This window comes from Megachile rotundata, chromosome 2 (assembly GCF_050947335.1).
Source record: "Megachile rotundata isolate GNS110a chromosome 2, iyMegRotu1, whole genome shotgun sequence".
NCBI lineage: Eukaryota > Metazoa > Arthropoda > Insecta > Hymenoptera > Megachilidae > Megachile > Megachile rotundata.
The window spans coordinates 3081895-3099281 of record NC_134984.1 but is presented as its reverse complement, the minus strand read 5'-3'; the positions used below and the strand labels follow the sequence as shown (position 1 = coordinate 3099281).

The 17387-nt window shown below is 39.8% G+C and overlaps 1 protein-coding gene across 1 annotated transcript; it reads left to right on the top strand.

The window, feature by feature from the left end:
- Positions 1 to 15173: 15173 nt before the first annotated feature.
- Positions 15174 to 17116, top strand: LOC105663865 (uncharacterized). The gene is made up of 2 exons (XM_076540150.1): positions 15174 to 16602; positions 17009 to 17116. The coding sequence occupies exons 1-2, from the start codon at positions 15891 to 15893 to the stop codon at positions 17020 to 17022; spliced, it is 726 nt and encodes a 241-aa protein (XP_076396265.1). The 5' UTR covers positions 15174 to 15890; the 3' UTR covers positions 17023 to 17116.
- Positions 17117 to 17387: the final 271 nt, after the last annotated feature.

The window sequence follows — 17387 nt, the reverse complement described above, 5'->3', positions numbered from 1 at the left end:
CCTTCATTTTTCCTAGCTCTCCCACTCAGTCAGCCAAACCGCCAAACTACCTATAGTTATAAATTTTATGGTGGCGTATGCGTTAATGTTTATTGCCATTATCAACTAATAGGGCCAATGATCATAGCAGTCGAGGCCCTTATAAAATCTATCAATCAATCAATGTTTTTATCAGATTATATTATACTTTTTATTGAGTACGACCAACAATGCATAACATTGGCGTTATTAAATTAGTTCTATATATAGTTGAAGGGCTTTGTGCGACTTGATTGCCGAAAGTTTGAATTTTTCCGGTTCAATCTCGTTACGCTAAGAGAGCAAAAGGTCCGGATCGTGCCCGATGCGTTCGCGTTGTAAAGGAGGGAGTTGCGAAGGTGTAAGTCACCACGAGAAAAGTTCGCTTAGGTCAGATTTTATTAAAAGGGCCGCAAAATTACAATGACGTCGATTGAGCGCTAGCGATTGAACAGCTGATAGATTCCAAACATACACTGACTGTTTTCGAGAATTCGGCGCGTATATAAACCTAACGAGGTCGATAGTTCTCGAAGTACGAACCTTCTCGACGCAATATTTACAAAATAGGTGTAACCGACCGCGAAGGTTCGCGTCGAGCGGGCCTTCGCGGTCCTTCGCGAGCTAGCTCGTCTCGCTCCCCGCGCCCCTCACCTCGTAGTATGCTTCAAAACAAAGAGAGACACGCAAGAGGTGGGAGCGAGAGAACGAGAGCGCGGTTTGGATGGTTCGATGGTTCGGGATTTTTCCCAAACAGGCTTAAATTAGTTATATATATAGTTGAAGAATAATTATTTTGTTATATCACTATATCAGGCGCAGTTAATTTTTATTTTGTGACACACAAAATTGTTCCCTTCTTTTTACCAATTAATAGTGTTGAGAGGTAACGCTTCTTTCTCACCTTATATATATATATGTGTGTGAGTGTGAGTGTGGTGCCATCTGGGGAGCGTGTGAGAGGTTGAAGAGAGTCGGAAAAAGAAATGAGAGACACGTGTGGTGCAAGACATGAAAAGCATTACAGTCTATTGCGTTATTTTATTATTGTTAATTAATTAAAGGAAATATATATCTCTAAACCAACGAAGACAGGAGTGGATTATTTATACATAAAAATAATCATAGGTTATGGGCCCAGGAGGCTTGATTCGAGTGGATTAAGAAAATTGAGGTTAACCGCGTGGAGAAAAACGATCCGAGAAATGGCGGTATGTGTTAACAACTATTTTAACATTGATCCCTTAGTGAGAGATAATTATTACGCATGGAAATTTAGAGTTGAAACTATAATGATTGAACAAGATGTAAAAGAAATGGTTAATAATGAATATAGAGATATGGATTACGCAATAGTTGAAAAACGGGAAGAAGCAAGGAGAAAGGATAATAAATGCAAATCAATTATTGTTCAAAGCGTAGACAATAGCCAGTTAGAGTTAATCAGAGGAAAGCAGACAGCATATGCTATGTGGGAAAGTCTAAGAGAGGCATATGAGAAAAAGGGCATGCCAGGGCAACTATTTCTGAAAAGGAAGCTAATGACGATGAAACTAAGTGAAAATGAAAACTTGGAGGAATTCATTCTAAAATTTGAAGAAGTGCTGAATCAACTTAAGACATCTGGTGTGGAAGTTAAAGAAGAAGATGCCATATGTAATCTGCTCCTCTCTCTAGCAAAGTCATATGAAATGGTGGTGACAGTGTTGGAGAATATGCCAGCAGAGATTCTCACATTCAATTTGGTAAAGTCAAAGTTGAAAGCTGAAGCTGAAAAGAGAACGGGAAGATCAATAAATAACGATAGGGAAGATGTGGAATCTGCTGCTTTCGCAGCGAACAGGCATAGAGTCTGTTATGGCTGTGGAGAACATGGACACTTTAAGAGGGACTGTAAGAAGTGGCCATCGGAGGAATCTAAAAGATACGAACAACCTAGAAATCAGAGAGGGCAAAGCAGAGGATATCCAAGAAGAGGGCTAACAAGGGGAGTTAGCCAAGGATATGGCACAAGAGGATCGTACCAAACTCAACTCGCCAGAAATCAGAGAGGGCAAAGCAGAGGTTACCAAGCAGTCAGAAGAGGAAATTATACTGAGAGGAATCAGCAAGCCAGAGAACTGGGAAACAACAATATCTGCTTCATGGGTAATAGTAAAGAAGATAAAATTGTTGTAGATGACAAGGAAATCACGTTCTTTGTTGATTCAGGATGTACTGACCATCTGGTAAATAATGACAAATATTTTTCAAAGTTAGTAATTGTAAAAAAACCTATAATAATAGCTATTGCCAAAGATAACCAGTACTTAGAAGCTGTTGGAATAGGAAAGATAGATGTATTAAGTCAAACAGGAAATGGAAAAATAAGATGTACAATCAAGAATGTGTTATATGTACCTACTTTAAGGAGAAACCTTTTGTCAGTTAAAAGGTTGGAGATGTCAAATATAAAAGTAATTTTTGAGAATGGTCAGGTGCGACTTGTGAATAATAAGACTCTGATAGGGTTAGGTCATAGAGATAATCTATATGAGATTTCGTTTAAGATATTAAGAGATGAATGTTTAAATACTGAAACTGAAAATGAAGAAGCAACATTATGGCATAGGAGGTATGGTCATATTGTATACTCAAATCTTAGGAAACTGGTAGACGAAAAGATGGTTGAAGGTTTAGGTAACATAAAGGTAAATAGTAGTGAGCTTTGCGAACCCTGTATAAAAGGTAAGATGACAAGATTCAGTTTTGGCACTGGACTCAGAGTAGGAGAATTCTGGAAATTGTGCATTCTGATGTGTGTGGGCCAATAACACCTATTTCAAATGGCGAGTATAAATATTTTGTAACCTTTATTGATGGGTACTCTAATTTTGTATGTATTTACCTTATTAGAAATAAGACTGAAGTGTTTGATAAGTTTAGAGAATATGCTCAGATGGCACAAGTAATGTTTAATCAAAGAATTGCTGTGTTGAGGTGTGATAATGGGAGAGAGTATACGAGGTGTGACCCAAAAGTAACGAGACTGGTCCAATAAATCATTGTACCTGCAGAATCAGTTCTCCGTGACATTATCACCTTCAAAGTAGTCCCCTTTAGCATTCACACACTTATGCATTCAGCGCTGCCATTGCATGTAACACTTCTGGAACGAGGTTTTTGGAAGTCCTTTCGGAAGATTCTCCGTTTTTGCCTGAACCTCTTCAACTGAGGTGAAATGGGTTCCCTTTAAGCAAAATTTAACTTTAGGAAATAAAAAAAAGTCGCATGGATCCAAATCAGGTGAATAAGGAGGATGCCCTATCACAGTAATATTTTTGCTGGTCAGAAACTGCTTGACAGACAATGCCGTGTGAGCGGGTGCATCGTCCTGGTGCAACAGCCATCCATCGCTCCACAACTGTGGCCTTTTTTTCCTAATTTTTTCACTAAATCTTTTTAGTACTTCAATGTAATAGTGTTGGTTAACAGTTTGATCACTGGGAAACCACTCAATCATTACAATTCCATTAATGTCGAATTTTGATTTTGACATGCGTGCTTTTTTGGGTTTTGGGGATCCTGAAGATTTCCACTGCATCGATTGGCGCTTACTTTGTGGGTTATAGGTAAAAATCCATGTCTCATTACATGTTACAACAGATTTCAACAAATTTTACAAGAAACTTGATGTTTATTCGCTGTTCGGTTTTTACGTTAGACATTTTTCCGGCAAAATGCAGTTGCACGTGTTCACTAAATAACGCAATACTTCCAAATGGTATGACCGATTCAATCGAAATTTGCAACATGGATAGAGGAGGTATGTGGAATGATGCCACAAAAACAATTGCTGCCAATTCCATTGTTTTTTCAAGATACACACCGAGTCTCGTTACTTTTGGGTCACACCTCGTATTTTAGAAAACTTGAAAAATTATTGTAAAGAAAATGAAGCTAGAATAGATTATACCATCCCATATACACCTCAGCACAACGGTAAAGCTGAACGATTTAACAGGAGCCTCATTGATAAGGCGAGGTCAATGATTAATGATGCAAACATTTCTAGGGAGTTTTGGGGTGAAGCTATTAGAACTGCGGCATATATTGTAAACAGGAGTCTCAGTGCAAATCTGTTGGGAGTTACACCAGCTGAGGTGTGGTATGGTCGAAGACCAGATGTCAAAAATATGAGGGTTTTCGGTTCAGTGGCATACGTCCATATACCGAAGGAGTTGAGAAGTAAGTTAGACTCGAAAGCAGAAAAATGTATATTGATAGGATACGCTCAGAATGGTTATAGACTGTGGGATCCTAAAAGAGAGAAAATTATAGTATCAAGAGACGTCGTAGTCAATAAAAAATCCACTCAGCAGAAACTAAAACAGGTGCAAATAGTAGATGAAAATGAGAATAATTTAGAAGACATAGAAAGTAAGGAAGAACTGAGAGATAGGACAACTGTAAGAGAGGAAGATACTTTAGAAGATATAGAACAGGAAAGAGTGAGTGAGGCTAATACTGAGCTCAAGAATAAGAGAGATAAAAGGGTTAGAATGTTGCCATCTAGACTAAGAGATTATGAAATGTATATGGCTTTTGATGCTATGTCCTATGTTGGGGAAGCTCCTAAAGACTTTAATGAGATAGAAGAAAGGCAGGATAGGAAATATTGGTTACAGGCAATGGAAAGGGAAATAGAATCGATCAGTGAAAACAATACTTGGGAGGAAGTCGAGATACCCAAAAATTCAGAGATTTTAGATACTAACAAGGAAAGGCACGCAAATGTCCCCCTCCGATTTTGATGAAACTTCGTAGGTTTGTTAAGCAGGCAAAAATAAGGGACACGTATTTTTTCTTTAACGGCTGAGACGCGAGTTTAAGGGGTGAAACGAGCCTTTAAAGTTTCGACCCCTTTTTAACCGACTTCGAAAAAGGAGGAGGTTACTCAATTCGATCAGTATATTTTATTTTTTATGTGTGCCCGCCAATTACGCCTAGCTGGATGGACCGATCGGAACGAAACCTTTTGCATCTGGTAGGTTCTGACTCCCCATTAGTACCATTATCAAAAAATTTTTTATTTTTTAATTGCAAAGTGTTGTTATTGCAAAAAAACCGGCAACTTTTGAAATAAACTTTTCTCGATTTTAGTGCGCTTTTAATTTTGTTCATATACAAATTTCGCGGAAAGCTTTAGTTTTCGAGATATTAGCGAAAAATTGTTGAAAAGTTTTGAAATCAACTTTGGACGATTTTAATGTCCTTCTAATACGTTATTAGTGGCATGATTCTGAACGAGTTTTTCCTTATGCATAATTGACGGAAAACTCTAGTTTTCGAGATATTAGCGAAAAACTATTGTTATTAATATTAGTGGAACGCCCCGTGCTATGCACGGGAAAGACAAGAAAGGGCAATTACAATGCACTGTACCAAAATACTAACTAAGCTTTGCCGCTTTGACACGTGACTTATGCAGCAAGATGAGTTCACGTTGACGTTGGTGTATTATTCCCATTGCTTGGTACAGTCTCCGTATCGTTCTAAAAATGCATCAATTTGATTTGTTAGAAAATGGTCTGTAACGAGGCATATTTTCATTTGGTTGATTACCTTCTTTTTTTTTGGTTATGCCTCGTTACGAGGATCCTCTCGAATTGCCAGCCCCACTCCTCCGCCCAAGCGGACCCCCTCGCCGCTGGGGCAGGTATGAATGAGTGAGCGGGTGCATGTGTTTTTTTTTCATTTTAATTTTTTTCGCGGACGCCACGCTTTTCTCTCCCCCCCCCCCCCCCCCCCCCCCCCCCCTTCTCCAACACCAGGAAGGATCCACCGTTGTCCCCGGTCGCGGAGGAACCTCTCCCTGAGCGACGGAGGCGCGGGATGGGTCCACCGAAGGGGACACCGGCTGTCCGGTCGCGGCGCCACCCCGTCATCCTCCGCGGGGGCGACCGGCAGCCGATCACCGGGAAACGCTAGGCCTGGGGACAAGCCACCCTCAACTGCCACCTCGAGAGGGCCCCAGGACCTGGCCACCAGACACCACCGTGGAATGGCCCATCCTCGACGCCGAAATCCTCGGGGTGAGGGAATACCGCGAATCGGGGAAGAAGAGGATGGATCGAGGAGAAGCAAGCGAGCCGCCGCGACGTCGAGTAGGATTTTCGCCAAGGCCCCGCTAAAAGCCTCGGTTTCGAACCTTTTCTTTTCCTCTTTCTTTCGTGTCTCGTTTTTAGTTTGATTTGTTTGTAGTGCGTTCCGTTTTTCTGCTATTTTTCTGCTTATTTCTATTGTGTGTGTGTGCCTGCGTGGAGTATTTGTCGCCGCCGCCCCAGTGTGGAATATTTTTGGAGTACACCAGCGCAAAAAGGTAGGAGTCATCTCCGTACCCTTTTTATTGTTATTCATTTGCGCGTGGGCGAGGGCGATAGGACCCCTGGCCCCAGTGACGAGGACCCTAGAGGCCGCGGACGGTTTACACGACACCGTCCCCTCTAATCTAGTTTTTTTTTCTCTCGCTGTATTTCGGTATTTAGGACCAACGTCCCCTTACTGTCCACGACCCCTAAGAGGGCGTGTTCCTTCGCGGGCGAATACCGCAGCGTTTTCTTTGGACCGTTCTATCTTTGTACTCGCGCGTACCGTGAGCCCCCGCGCCGCGAAAGCCTCCCTCGCAACTGGCGAGTCGACCCCTTTTCCTCGACCGTTGCTTGTAACGCGTGGGGCCCACGCGAATTCATTTTTCTGTTTTGCTTACGTGGCCTACTTGGAGGCCCGAATAAAAGCATTTTCTATTGGATACGAACTCGCGGGTCTTTTACTAGTTTTTTTTCTGACCCCCTCTGATTCCCGCTCCCGACAGAGCAGCCGGAAGGGCGATTACTACGGACGAGTGCATTAGCACTGGCGCCCCGTTAAATAAATCGGCCGTGGGTGTGAGCATCGGTGCGTGGAGGGCCGTTTTCCCTGACTGCCCCCACTCCAGGGAACCCCCTTCGGGTTTTCCCCCACCGTCACAGGTCTAGCCGGATAAATATGGGAAAACGGTCCCCGCACCAATTTTGATATTTATTCATTCTAAATATTCCTTTATATCCAAAAATCAATTACAGAAAGTTTCAAATGCCTACCCCATCGTATAAGGGAGATATAGGGATGACAACCCTCAGAGTTAACGCCGATTTCCTCGAAAACGAGTTGTGATATCTGCACACATTCAAATGGAAAAGACAGATATTTATTAACTTTATAACATTTATTTTTTTCAGAATTTTAGTTTAATCACAAGGGGTGGAAAAAATTATTTTCATTTTTTGGGGTGGTTTTTGAGAACAACCCTTTGAGTGACAATCTCCAAAAAAATTAGGAATGATGTATTGCTATCGAATTATTATGTATAAAATCCTCAAGAGTGTCGGAGGGGTGGAACATAGTTAAATAAATTAAAGAATAGAATGATAACGCGATTATTTCGATAACCGGTAGCACACAGGTTGCAATGATTGCCTCTAACATATTCGGATTTTGCAATAATAAGCAAGGAATGGGAATACCCATTTTTAAAAATATATTTTACACCATTTACAAAATGCACTGTTTTGTAATACCGACCGCGGAGCAGGTATTCGTTCTCTCCTCAGCGACCGAGCGAGTAACTTATAAGACGCTTGTTTTCCTTATACATCAAAATAAAATTAGTTACATTATCAATACAATAATTGTATTAATTATTTACGCCTCAAAAATCCTGCACATGCACCACTATAAAAAGTGTGCAAGGGTATTGGGAGAATTGAAAAGAAATTCTACTCTTATGAAGGAAATGTTTTTATTTAATCTTCATCGCTATTTTTCTCAATAATTGGTACTGTTTGTGTTGTGTCGAATATATTTTGTATTCTATATAACATTAGTACGTTTTTCTATTAATATGGCGTGAGCGCACCTTAATATTATGCACAGGTGCGTATCAGTTAGCGCAAGCAGTGTGTTTTCTTGCAGAATTATTAAATAATGAAAACTCTTTAAATGTAGAGTATTTAGTAGAAAACAAGAACATTATTAGAATGAAGGAATGTTTTAAATAAAAATTAACATTTCCTATGTTTAGGAGGGCATTAACCTGGGCCAATCATATGTTTAGGCGATTACCGTGAAGCAGTGCGAGTGCGATAGTGCGTGTGCGACAGTGCGAGTGAGATAGTGCGAATGCGAAGTATGGATGCAGGCGAACAAAGGAAACATTTGACGAGCGAAAGAGAAAGAGAGAGAACATGTAAAGAAAGAGAGAAGATAGATCGCGAGTGGGTCAAGGCATGAGAGTCGAAACGGAGCAGTTTTTTTTAGAGAAGCGAATGCGAATACAGCGAAAATAGCGATCACAGCGAATTTGGAGTTTTTGTATACGGTAGCGAAATAAATTTATGAAATTTATTTCATTGGATAGTTCCTTTTCATTTGCCATCCCGACTACTCTATTAATCATTCGCATACTCTATTAATCTAGATAGAACATAGTTACATTCTATATGCACTAACACCTACTTCGCGGCCTGCTGTCGAATTATATGTATGGAAAAAAAAATAGCTATACAAGCTTTGCCTATGTCCGGCTGTCCAAAGGTTGACATGTTCAAGAAAAGGTTGAAATGTATTTAATATACTACCTAACGAGTAAATAGGTTTCATTCATATCTGTTACGTAATTGTATGATTCAATGAAATAGAAATTACTTCATTAGGAAATAGGAATTATTGTATACTTTTTAGTGCATTTCGAAGTCGGCGTATTTTTTTTTTCTTAAAATTATTTTATCTGTTTTCTTGTTGATCGTTTATTTTTATATATCGCTTTTTTGTGCGCTTGGTATATTTGTCCTCTCTTTTTTATTACAGAATATACTCTACGAGCAACTGGAAGCTTGTTATATAGTTATTAACAAGACAGCAGACCCCAGTAAATGGGGTGGGTTTGCATCTGGAACTGGAGGTGGTAGTGAAACTCTTTAGAGGGAGTGGTATCTTAGTAAAACGAGAGGTACTGTCCAGAGTACGAGAGAAAAGTAGCGGGATGGGAACGGGGCTAGAGGGACGAAAAGAGCATCGCAGTGGTCGGATTGTAACGTTGCCGCCTATTGTCACACGCATTTTCGGCAACAACACGCTATTTGTCGAGGCGCACACATACATTAATCGGTCGCGTGACGCGGAGATATATGTAGAACAAGCGAGACAGAACGAGCGATACGTTGAGCGGCATTCCATTGTCGTAGTGTCCAAAAGTTTTACGCATCGCGTAAGAGGAAAAAGATAGAGTTTTTTAACATATAGTAGCAATATCTGTTTTTATACGTATGTAAAACCACACCATTGCGGATGAACGGTGGGAGCTACGCGTGAGTCGAAAAGTGGGGATTAGGTGGTCCTAGCGGCCTACCCTCTTTGCCCCGCTCCCGTCCCGCTACTTTTCTCTCGTACTCTGGACAGTACACGCCTCAATAGGGTGGCCCTTATTTTTCGACTTCCGATTTTTTTTGGTCTCACCCCCTAAAATTGTGACACTTGATGAAAAAATGATAATGTCAAAGTTTCAGCATAATTGGATAACAGAAACCCGTGCCGCAATCGAGTTGAAGTTTTGAAATTTGCGCGATTTCAGGTTATCGTCGAATATGTTAGTGGCCCTTTATTTTACAAGTATCAGCGAATATTTTATAATGAAAATATCATTTTTTATATATATAATTTTAGTGTTGGTGTATGATTTTCAAAAATATATTAAAAATTACTGAATGTTACCGCTAATGTTAATATGAATCTCATTCTGTAGTTGCTGAAGCGGTCATCTCGAATACGAAAACTAATCTTCTATTCAGTTAGCCATTAAAGATCTTATGTAAAATGAAACAAATATTTCGGTATTAAAAGAATGTATAGTAGGTTCTCTGCATGGTAGGTATACAAAAAGATTCCCGGCAGTTGTGAATATTACCGAGTTTTACCTGATCAAGGGATCAGGTAAGAAGTACCGCTTTTTAAAAAATTTCAAAAAGCTTGGCCTAAGATTAATTTATTAAATTTTAAAACAGGTATACAAAATACTTATGTTTATGGAAGGCTCCAGGATGTAGAAGAAAAAATCAATTTTTGCTTGTACCATTTACGACAAAAGCAGCCGAGAGATGATTACAAAGAACTTTTGGAGTTGATGATAATTTTTCTTGGTGGATCTCTTCCACGATGGAAATACTTTTCATGTTCCTGGAGCGTTTCATAATGCTAGGTGGATGGCTAAAGCAATTTACGTGCTAAAAATTTATTTATTCCGACAAGAATTGTTATTGGATAGTAACGAAATCATAGGGATAAGTGATATACGTATTCTTTTAGCTAATTTATACATTCAAGCCTGGATTAATGCACCAATTCCCGTAAGAGCGTCAGTACAAGATCTAAAATTCCTACAAAATCTATACTTGTATTTTACAATTGATAATAATATTGCTAGAATAGGAATACGCATATTTTCTAACCATTTATGGTACCTTGTATCTGAGAACGTGGCATTATCCTTTTTCAATGAAATAATACCATTGAACACAAAAAGGAAAATGATTAAGGCTCTAAGAAATGATAATAAGGAACATTCAACAAAGAAACTTGTAATACTTCCGGAAAACGTACAAAATTATGTAAATATGAATATTGATAGCTTCATTTCTACTGAATCCAAAAAATGACTTAACAGGTACAATATACCTACAGATTTCTTAGAAAAAGACCCTTCCTTATGGAAAAATAATATTTCATATCAAAAAGGTTTGGAAATTGCAAGAAATTTGAAAGTGGTAAACGATACCGCTGAACGTGGTGTTAAACTTATATCTGAATATAATAATCTGCTGACCAAAAATGAAGAAGAAAAACAATACATATTACAAGTAATTGAGAATTAGAAAAGCTTTTATCCTAATGTAAGCAAATCTACATTAACACAGAATACATGTATACATGGTGTGTTCCATAAGTAATGCGAAGTATTTTTTTTAAAGGAATTTATTGTACCAATTCTTACAAATACTTAAAATTCTTCAAAGTACTGCCCTTGGGCATCTACACATTTTTGCCAGCGACCCTGCCATAAACGGTACGCTTCCTGGAATGCGTTTTCCGGAACCGCTTTTAGGGCCTCGGTCACGGCCGCTTGAATGTCTTGTACGGACGAGAAACGCGTTCCTTTCAGGGGTGTCTTGATCCGGGGGAACAAGAAAAAGTCTGCCGGTGCCAGGTCAGGACTATAGGGGGGTTGGGGAAGCGTTAACACTTGGTTTTGGGTCAAAAATTCTCGTACTTGCAACGCGTTGTGGCAAAGCGCGTTGTCGTGATGCAGTATTCAGGTACCGGAGATGTGTTTTCTCGTCCTGACAACCCTTTTTCGCAGTCTTTCCAGCATATTCACTTAGTAGGCGGTGTTAACTGTCTGTCCTTCAGGAAGAAATTCTTTATGGACTGTTTGACGGACTGTTTTGCTGGTTGGTGGCCGCCCGGAGCGTTGATCGTCGCGAACCTCTTCCCGCCCTTCCTTAAAGGTCTTTAACCACCTCGAAACTTGTGAATACCACAGAACAGAGTCCCCATAAGCCTCACGAATCATTTTAGTTGTCTCCTCAAGAGATTTGTTTAGTTTAGCACAAAAGCTTTATCGCGTATCGTTGTTCCGATCGTCGACTCCATTTTCTCCGTGACACGGTCACCAAACAGGGGGTCACAAAAATTAACGTCCTGTCCCTTTCACAGCTCGGAGAGCCCTGGGACCGGGTTCGTTGGAAAGCTAAGGGTCCCCCGCATCTAACGCGCGTGGTCCGATTCCCCTCCGACGAACAGGAGCGGCTCACGAATTTCCTTCGCATTACTTATGGAACACACCATGTATATTAAACGCTACGTACAATTTAATAATAGGCTAATTTATAAGACATAACTGAAATTCCTTTAAAGAATATTTTGCTTATAAGTATTTAAAAAAAATTCGTTTACAAGTGCTAATACAATCGAGATTATTGAAAAATTTACCAACTTTTGTACAAATTATATACAGCTCCCAATTGCTGAACCGCCACATTCTCCGGTAACTTAAAAGCTACGTTACATTTGTGTGTAAATGTATTGTATGTAAGTATGTAAATATGTATGTGTTGTAATTGTATGTAAACGCTAGTATTACACGTGTAAAAAATTATATTTTCATTATAAAATATTCACTGATTCTTTTAAAATAAAAGATCACTAACATATTCGACAATAACCTGAAATCGTACAAGTTTCAAAACTTCAACTCGATTGCGGCACGGGTTCCTGTTATCCAATCATGCTGAAACTTTGACATTATCATTTTTTCATCAAGTGTCACAATTTTAGGGGGTGAGACGATGAAAAAATCGAAAAAAAAATCGAGCTCTATAGCTAAGGGCCACCCTACGCCTCAATGGTGTATAGATCTGTTAAGTATTGTATATATTTTATTGACGCACGGCTAGTTTACGGACAACCCCTAATTAGGGCCTAATTAATTCCCTAATTTGGTGTGGTGTGATAGGTGTGAATGTTTTTGTTTTTGTTTTTTTCTAGATGTGCATATATGAGAAGTGTGCGATTAGGAGTGTGTGGGCCTGGAGTGAATGTTTCTTAACTTTTTTAGTACTGATTTGACAAAGCATTCCTGTGATAGTAGGTGATAGACACAGGGGTATGGATTTTTACAATCAAACCTAACTTCCCCATGAAGCAGGGGCCTCCTGCGTTCCCACAGGTGTGTGTACCCTTCATGAGGGCAACTGCGATAGCCCGTCCCAAGCCGGGTTGAGAAAAGTAGAGAGGCCTAACGTAACCTAACCTGAATGTCCCCTACCGGCCACCCAGTGCCTGGGGTGGAAGAGTTGCCGAAAGGCGACTGCTCCATCCCCCGGACTGAGGAACCCCAACTCGGCGGTGGTGTCAATATAAATTTTTCTGCTTTCGAGTCTAACTTACTTCTCAACTCCTTTGGTATATGGACGTATGCCACTGAACCGAAGACCCTCATATTTTTGACATTTGGTCTTCGTCCATACCAACAGATTTGCACTGGGATTCCTGTTTACAATATACGCCGCAGTTCTAATCGCTTCATCCCAAAACTTTCTAGAAATGTTCGCATCATTAATCATTAATCTCGCTTGATCAATAAGGCTACAGATAAATCGTTCGGCTTTGCCGTTATGCTGAGGTGTATATGGGATGGTATAATTTATTCTAGTTCCATTTTCTTTACAATAATTTTTCAAGTTTTCTGAAATATACTCTCTCCCATTATCACACCTCAAAACAGCAATTCTTTGATTAAACATTACTTGTGCCATCTGAGCGTCTTCCCTAAACTTATCGAACACTTCAGTCTTATTTCTAATCAGGTAAATACGTACAAAATTAGAGTACCCATCAATAAACGTTACAAAATATTTATACCCACCATTTGAAATGGGTGTTATTGGCCCACGTACATCAGAATGCACAATTTCCAGAATTCTCTTACTCTGAGTTCTAGTGCCAAAACTGAATCTTGTCATCTTACCTTTTATACAGGGCTCGCAAAGCTCACTACTATTTACCTTTATGTTACCTAAACCTTCAACCATCTTTTCGTCCACCAGTTTCCTAAGGTTTGAGTATCCGATATGACCATACCTTCTATACCATAATGTTGCTTCTTCATTTTCAGTTTCAGAATTTAAACATTCATCTCTTAATATCTTAAACGAAATCTCACATAGATTATTTCTATGACCTAACCCTATCAGAGTCTTATTATTCACAAGTCGCACCTGACCATTCTCAAAAATTACTTTTATATTTGACATCTCCAACTTTTTAACTGACAAAAGGTTTCTCCTTAAAGTAGGTACATATAACACATTCTTGATTGTACATCTTATTTTTCCATTTCCTGTTTGACTTAATACATCTATCTTTCCTATTCCAACAGCTTCTAAGTACTGGTTATCTTTGGCAATAGCTATTAGTATAGGTTTTTTTACAATTACTAACTTTGAAAAATATTTGTCATTATTTACCAGATGGTCAGTACATCCTGAATCAACAAAGAACGTGATTTCCTTGTCATCTATAACAATTTTATCTTCTTTACTATTACCCATGAAGCAGATATTGTTGTTTCCCAGTTCTCTGGCTTGCTGATTCCTCTCAGTATAATTTCCTCTTCTGACTGCTTGGTAACCTCTGCTTTGCCCTCTCTGATTTCTGGCGAGTTGAGTTTGGTACGATCCTCTTGTGCCATATCCTTGGCTAACTCTCCTTGTTAGCCCTCTTCTTGGATATCCTCTGCTTTGCCCTCTCTGATTTCTAGGTTGTTCGTATCTTTTAGATTCCTCCGATGACCACTTCTTACAGTCCCTCTTAAAGTGTCCATGTTCTCCACAGCCATAACAGACTCCATGCCTGTTCGTTGCGAAAGCAGCAGATTCCACATCTTCCCTATCGTTATTTATTGATCTTCCCGTTCTCTTTTCAGCTTCAGCTTTCAACTTTGACTTTACCAAATTGAATGTGAGAATCTCTGCTGGCATATTCTCCAACACTGTCACCACCATTTCATATGACTTTGCTAGAGAGAGGAGCAGATTACATATGGCATCTTCTTCTTTAACTTCTTCTTTAACTTCTTCTTTAACTAGACAACACCAGATGTCTTAAGTTGATTCAGCACTTCAAATTTTAGAATGAATTCCTCCAAGTTTTCATTTTCACTTAGTTTCATCGTCATTAGCTTCCTTTTCAGAAATAGTTGCCCTGGCATGCCCTTTTTCTCATATGCCTCTCTTAGACTTTCCCACATAGCATATGCTGTCTGCTTTCCTCTGATTAACTCTAACTGGCTATTGTCTACGCTTTGAACAATAATTGATTTACATTTATTATCCTTTCTCCTTGCTTCTTCCCGTTTTTCAACTATTGCGTAATCCATATCTCTATATTCATTATTAACCATTTCTTTTACATCTTGTTCAATCATTATAGTTTCAACTCTAAATTTCCATGCGTGATAATTATCTCCCACTAAGGGATCAATGTTAACCCTTTCCTTACGGCAGTCCGCTCCGCTGGAGGGACGCCACTGAACGGGTCACCGCGCCGCGAAGTGTGCACTTTGCTCATCAGTGGTCTTCGATATTCGGACTAACGTTTTTCAACGCCACTTTGTGATTGTCTTGTATGTACACTTTTTTAAGAGCTACATAACAACTGTTTCATCGTATTATAGGAAAAACATGAAAATGAGTATATTGTATGAATATTCAGTTATTTACATATAACACCCGTACACACAGGTCGTCGCGCGGCCGCCGCCTATAGGCACCCGTAATGAAAGGGTTAAAATAGTTCTTAACACATACCGCCATTTCTTAGATCGTTTTCCTCCACGCGGTTAACCTTAATTTTCTTAATCCATTCGAATCAAGCCTCCTGGACCCATAACCTGTTATCGTTTCTTGCACAAATAATCCACACCTTTGTTCCTTGGATTTGAGATATATATTTGTTTATTATGTATTAGTTAACAATATTAATACAATGCAATTAAACAGACTTATACTCTAGTCTTCGTTATTAATCTCACGCGTTCCTTTTCGATTCCGAAGGAGAGAAGATGGCGGCGAGTGAATAGGAAGCGCGTGCGTCAGCTTACTGTTATTTGAGTTTTTTATTTAATTTGCGTTTTTGTTGAGTGGTGGTGGAGAGGCGTAGTGTATAAATAGACACTGAGAAACTATTATTTATATTGGGGTTTGGGTTTGAGAGGCGAATAAATAGATGAGGGGAAGTGTATGAGAAGTAAGGTCTCCCCTGGTAGTGCTGGAACCAGGGGAAATATAGAAGGAGGAGGGGAAGACAGGGAAGGAGGAGTGGATAAGAAGGAGAGAGCGAGAGAAAAGAGAAAAAAATGTATAAGGATAATGAATAGAGAGGAGGAAGAAATAGAGAAGGAGGTGAGAGAGGAGGAAATAGGAGAGGAAGGCAGAACGGAAGACAAGTCAGTAAAGGATAAAAAGGGAAATGAGGTCTTGGAAAATTTAAGAAAAGACTGGGTCCTCGAATACTTGTCAGGAGAGGAAGAGGCGGTATTAACTGCAGCAGCTAAAGAGAAAAGTGAAGAGGAGAGCCAAGAGAGAAGAAAAGAAAGGAATGAGGAAGAAAGAATGGATATAGAGGAGTGTAAGAAAAGAAGTAGGGAGAGAGAGATGGAAGATGACTCACGGGAAGAGGAAGAGGGGACGGAGAGGAAGAGGATAAAGGAGGTGAAGGAACATGAAGTTGGCGAGGAAAACGAGGAGAATAGGTTGGCAGGAGTGACAGTGTTGGCAATGGCAGAGATGCCAGCGCCGGAAGAGAAGAAGCGGTGGCGTGGTAAAATAGCGAAGGACGCAACAAGTGTCGGCCATTTCAGTTTAGAGAGTGGTGCGAGAAGGTCGAGAAGTGTAAGTAGTGAGCGTATAGAGAAAGACAAAGAGGACAACAAGGTGTTGCAGGAGAAAATAGGTATTAAAGACAATGCTTGTAATAATAAGATAGTAGATAAGAAGGATAGTGATAGGGAAAGCACAAAAAATAATGAAAAAGACAGAAGTAAGACTGACTTAGTGTTAAGAAACGCGTGCGGGGAAAATGGCGTGGGTGTCGAACACGTGGCTAACGAAAGAGTGAATGATAAGTCTCCAACAAGGAGAGGTAGAGAATGGGGAATGCAGTTATATGATGATGATGTAAATAAGGATGAGTATGTGGTGTGCATGATTTTAAAAAATAGACATGTAGGCAATACTAATAATAATAGAAGGGATAGAGTAATAAAAGCGTCGAAGAGAAATAATTTAATTAATCTATACAGAGTAGCCCAGGGCGCTGGCGTTAAGATAAAAAGTATTAAAATGGTCGGTTTTAACAGGGCAGAAATCGTGACAAGGGAGAGAGAAGAGGCGAACGCTTTATTAAGAAAATATAGCAGGCCGGAAGGAAGAGTGAGAGCATTCTTATCAAGAAGAATGGCCTACAGAAAGGGAATTATCTACGAATGGGAGGACTCGGTGGACGAACTAAGAGAGGAGGCGATGCCGGGACAGGGCCAATACGTGCTCGAAAGGATGACGAAAAGAAGAATCATCGACAGAAAGGTTGTGTTTAGTCCTTTAAGAACAATTTTGATTACTTTCAAGGCGGGCGTATTACCCACGCGCCTACTGATAGGACAAGGCCACGTGGGAATTAGAATAGAGTCCTATGTGGAACCGGTCAAGCAGTACTTCCGTTGCTTGAAATTCGGACAC

Bases quoted from the DNA above. Each gene is read 5' to 3' on its own strand.
- LOC105663865 (XM_076540150.1), top strand. From the start codon at position 15,891: ATGAGAAGTAAGGTCTCCCCTGGTAGTGCTGGAACCAGGGGAAATATA.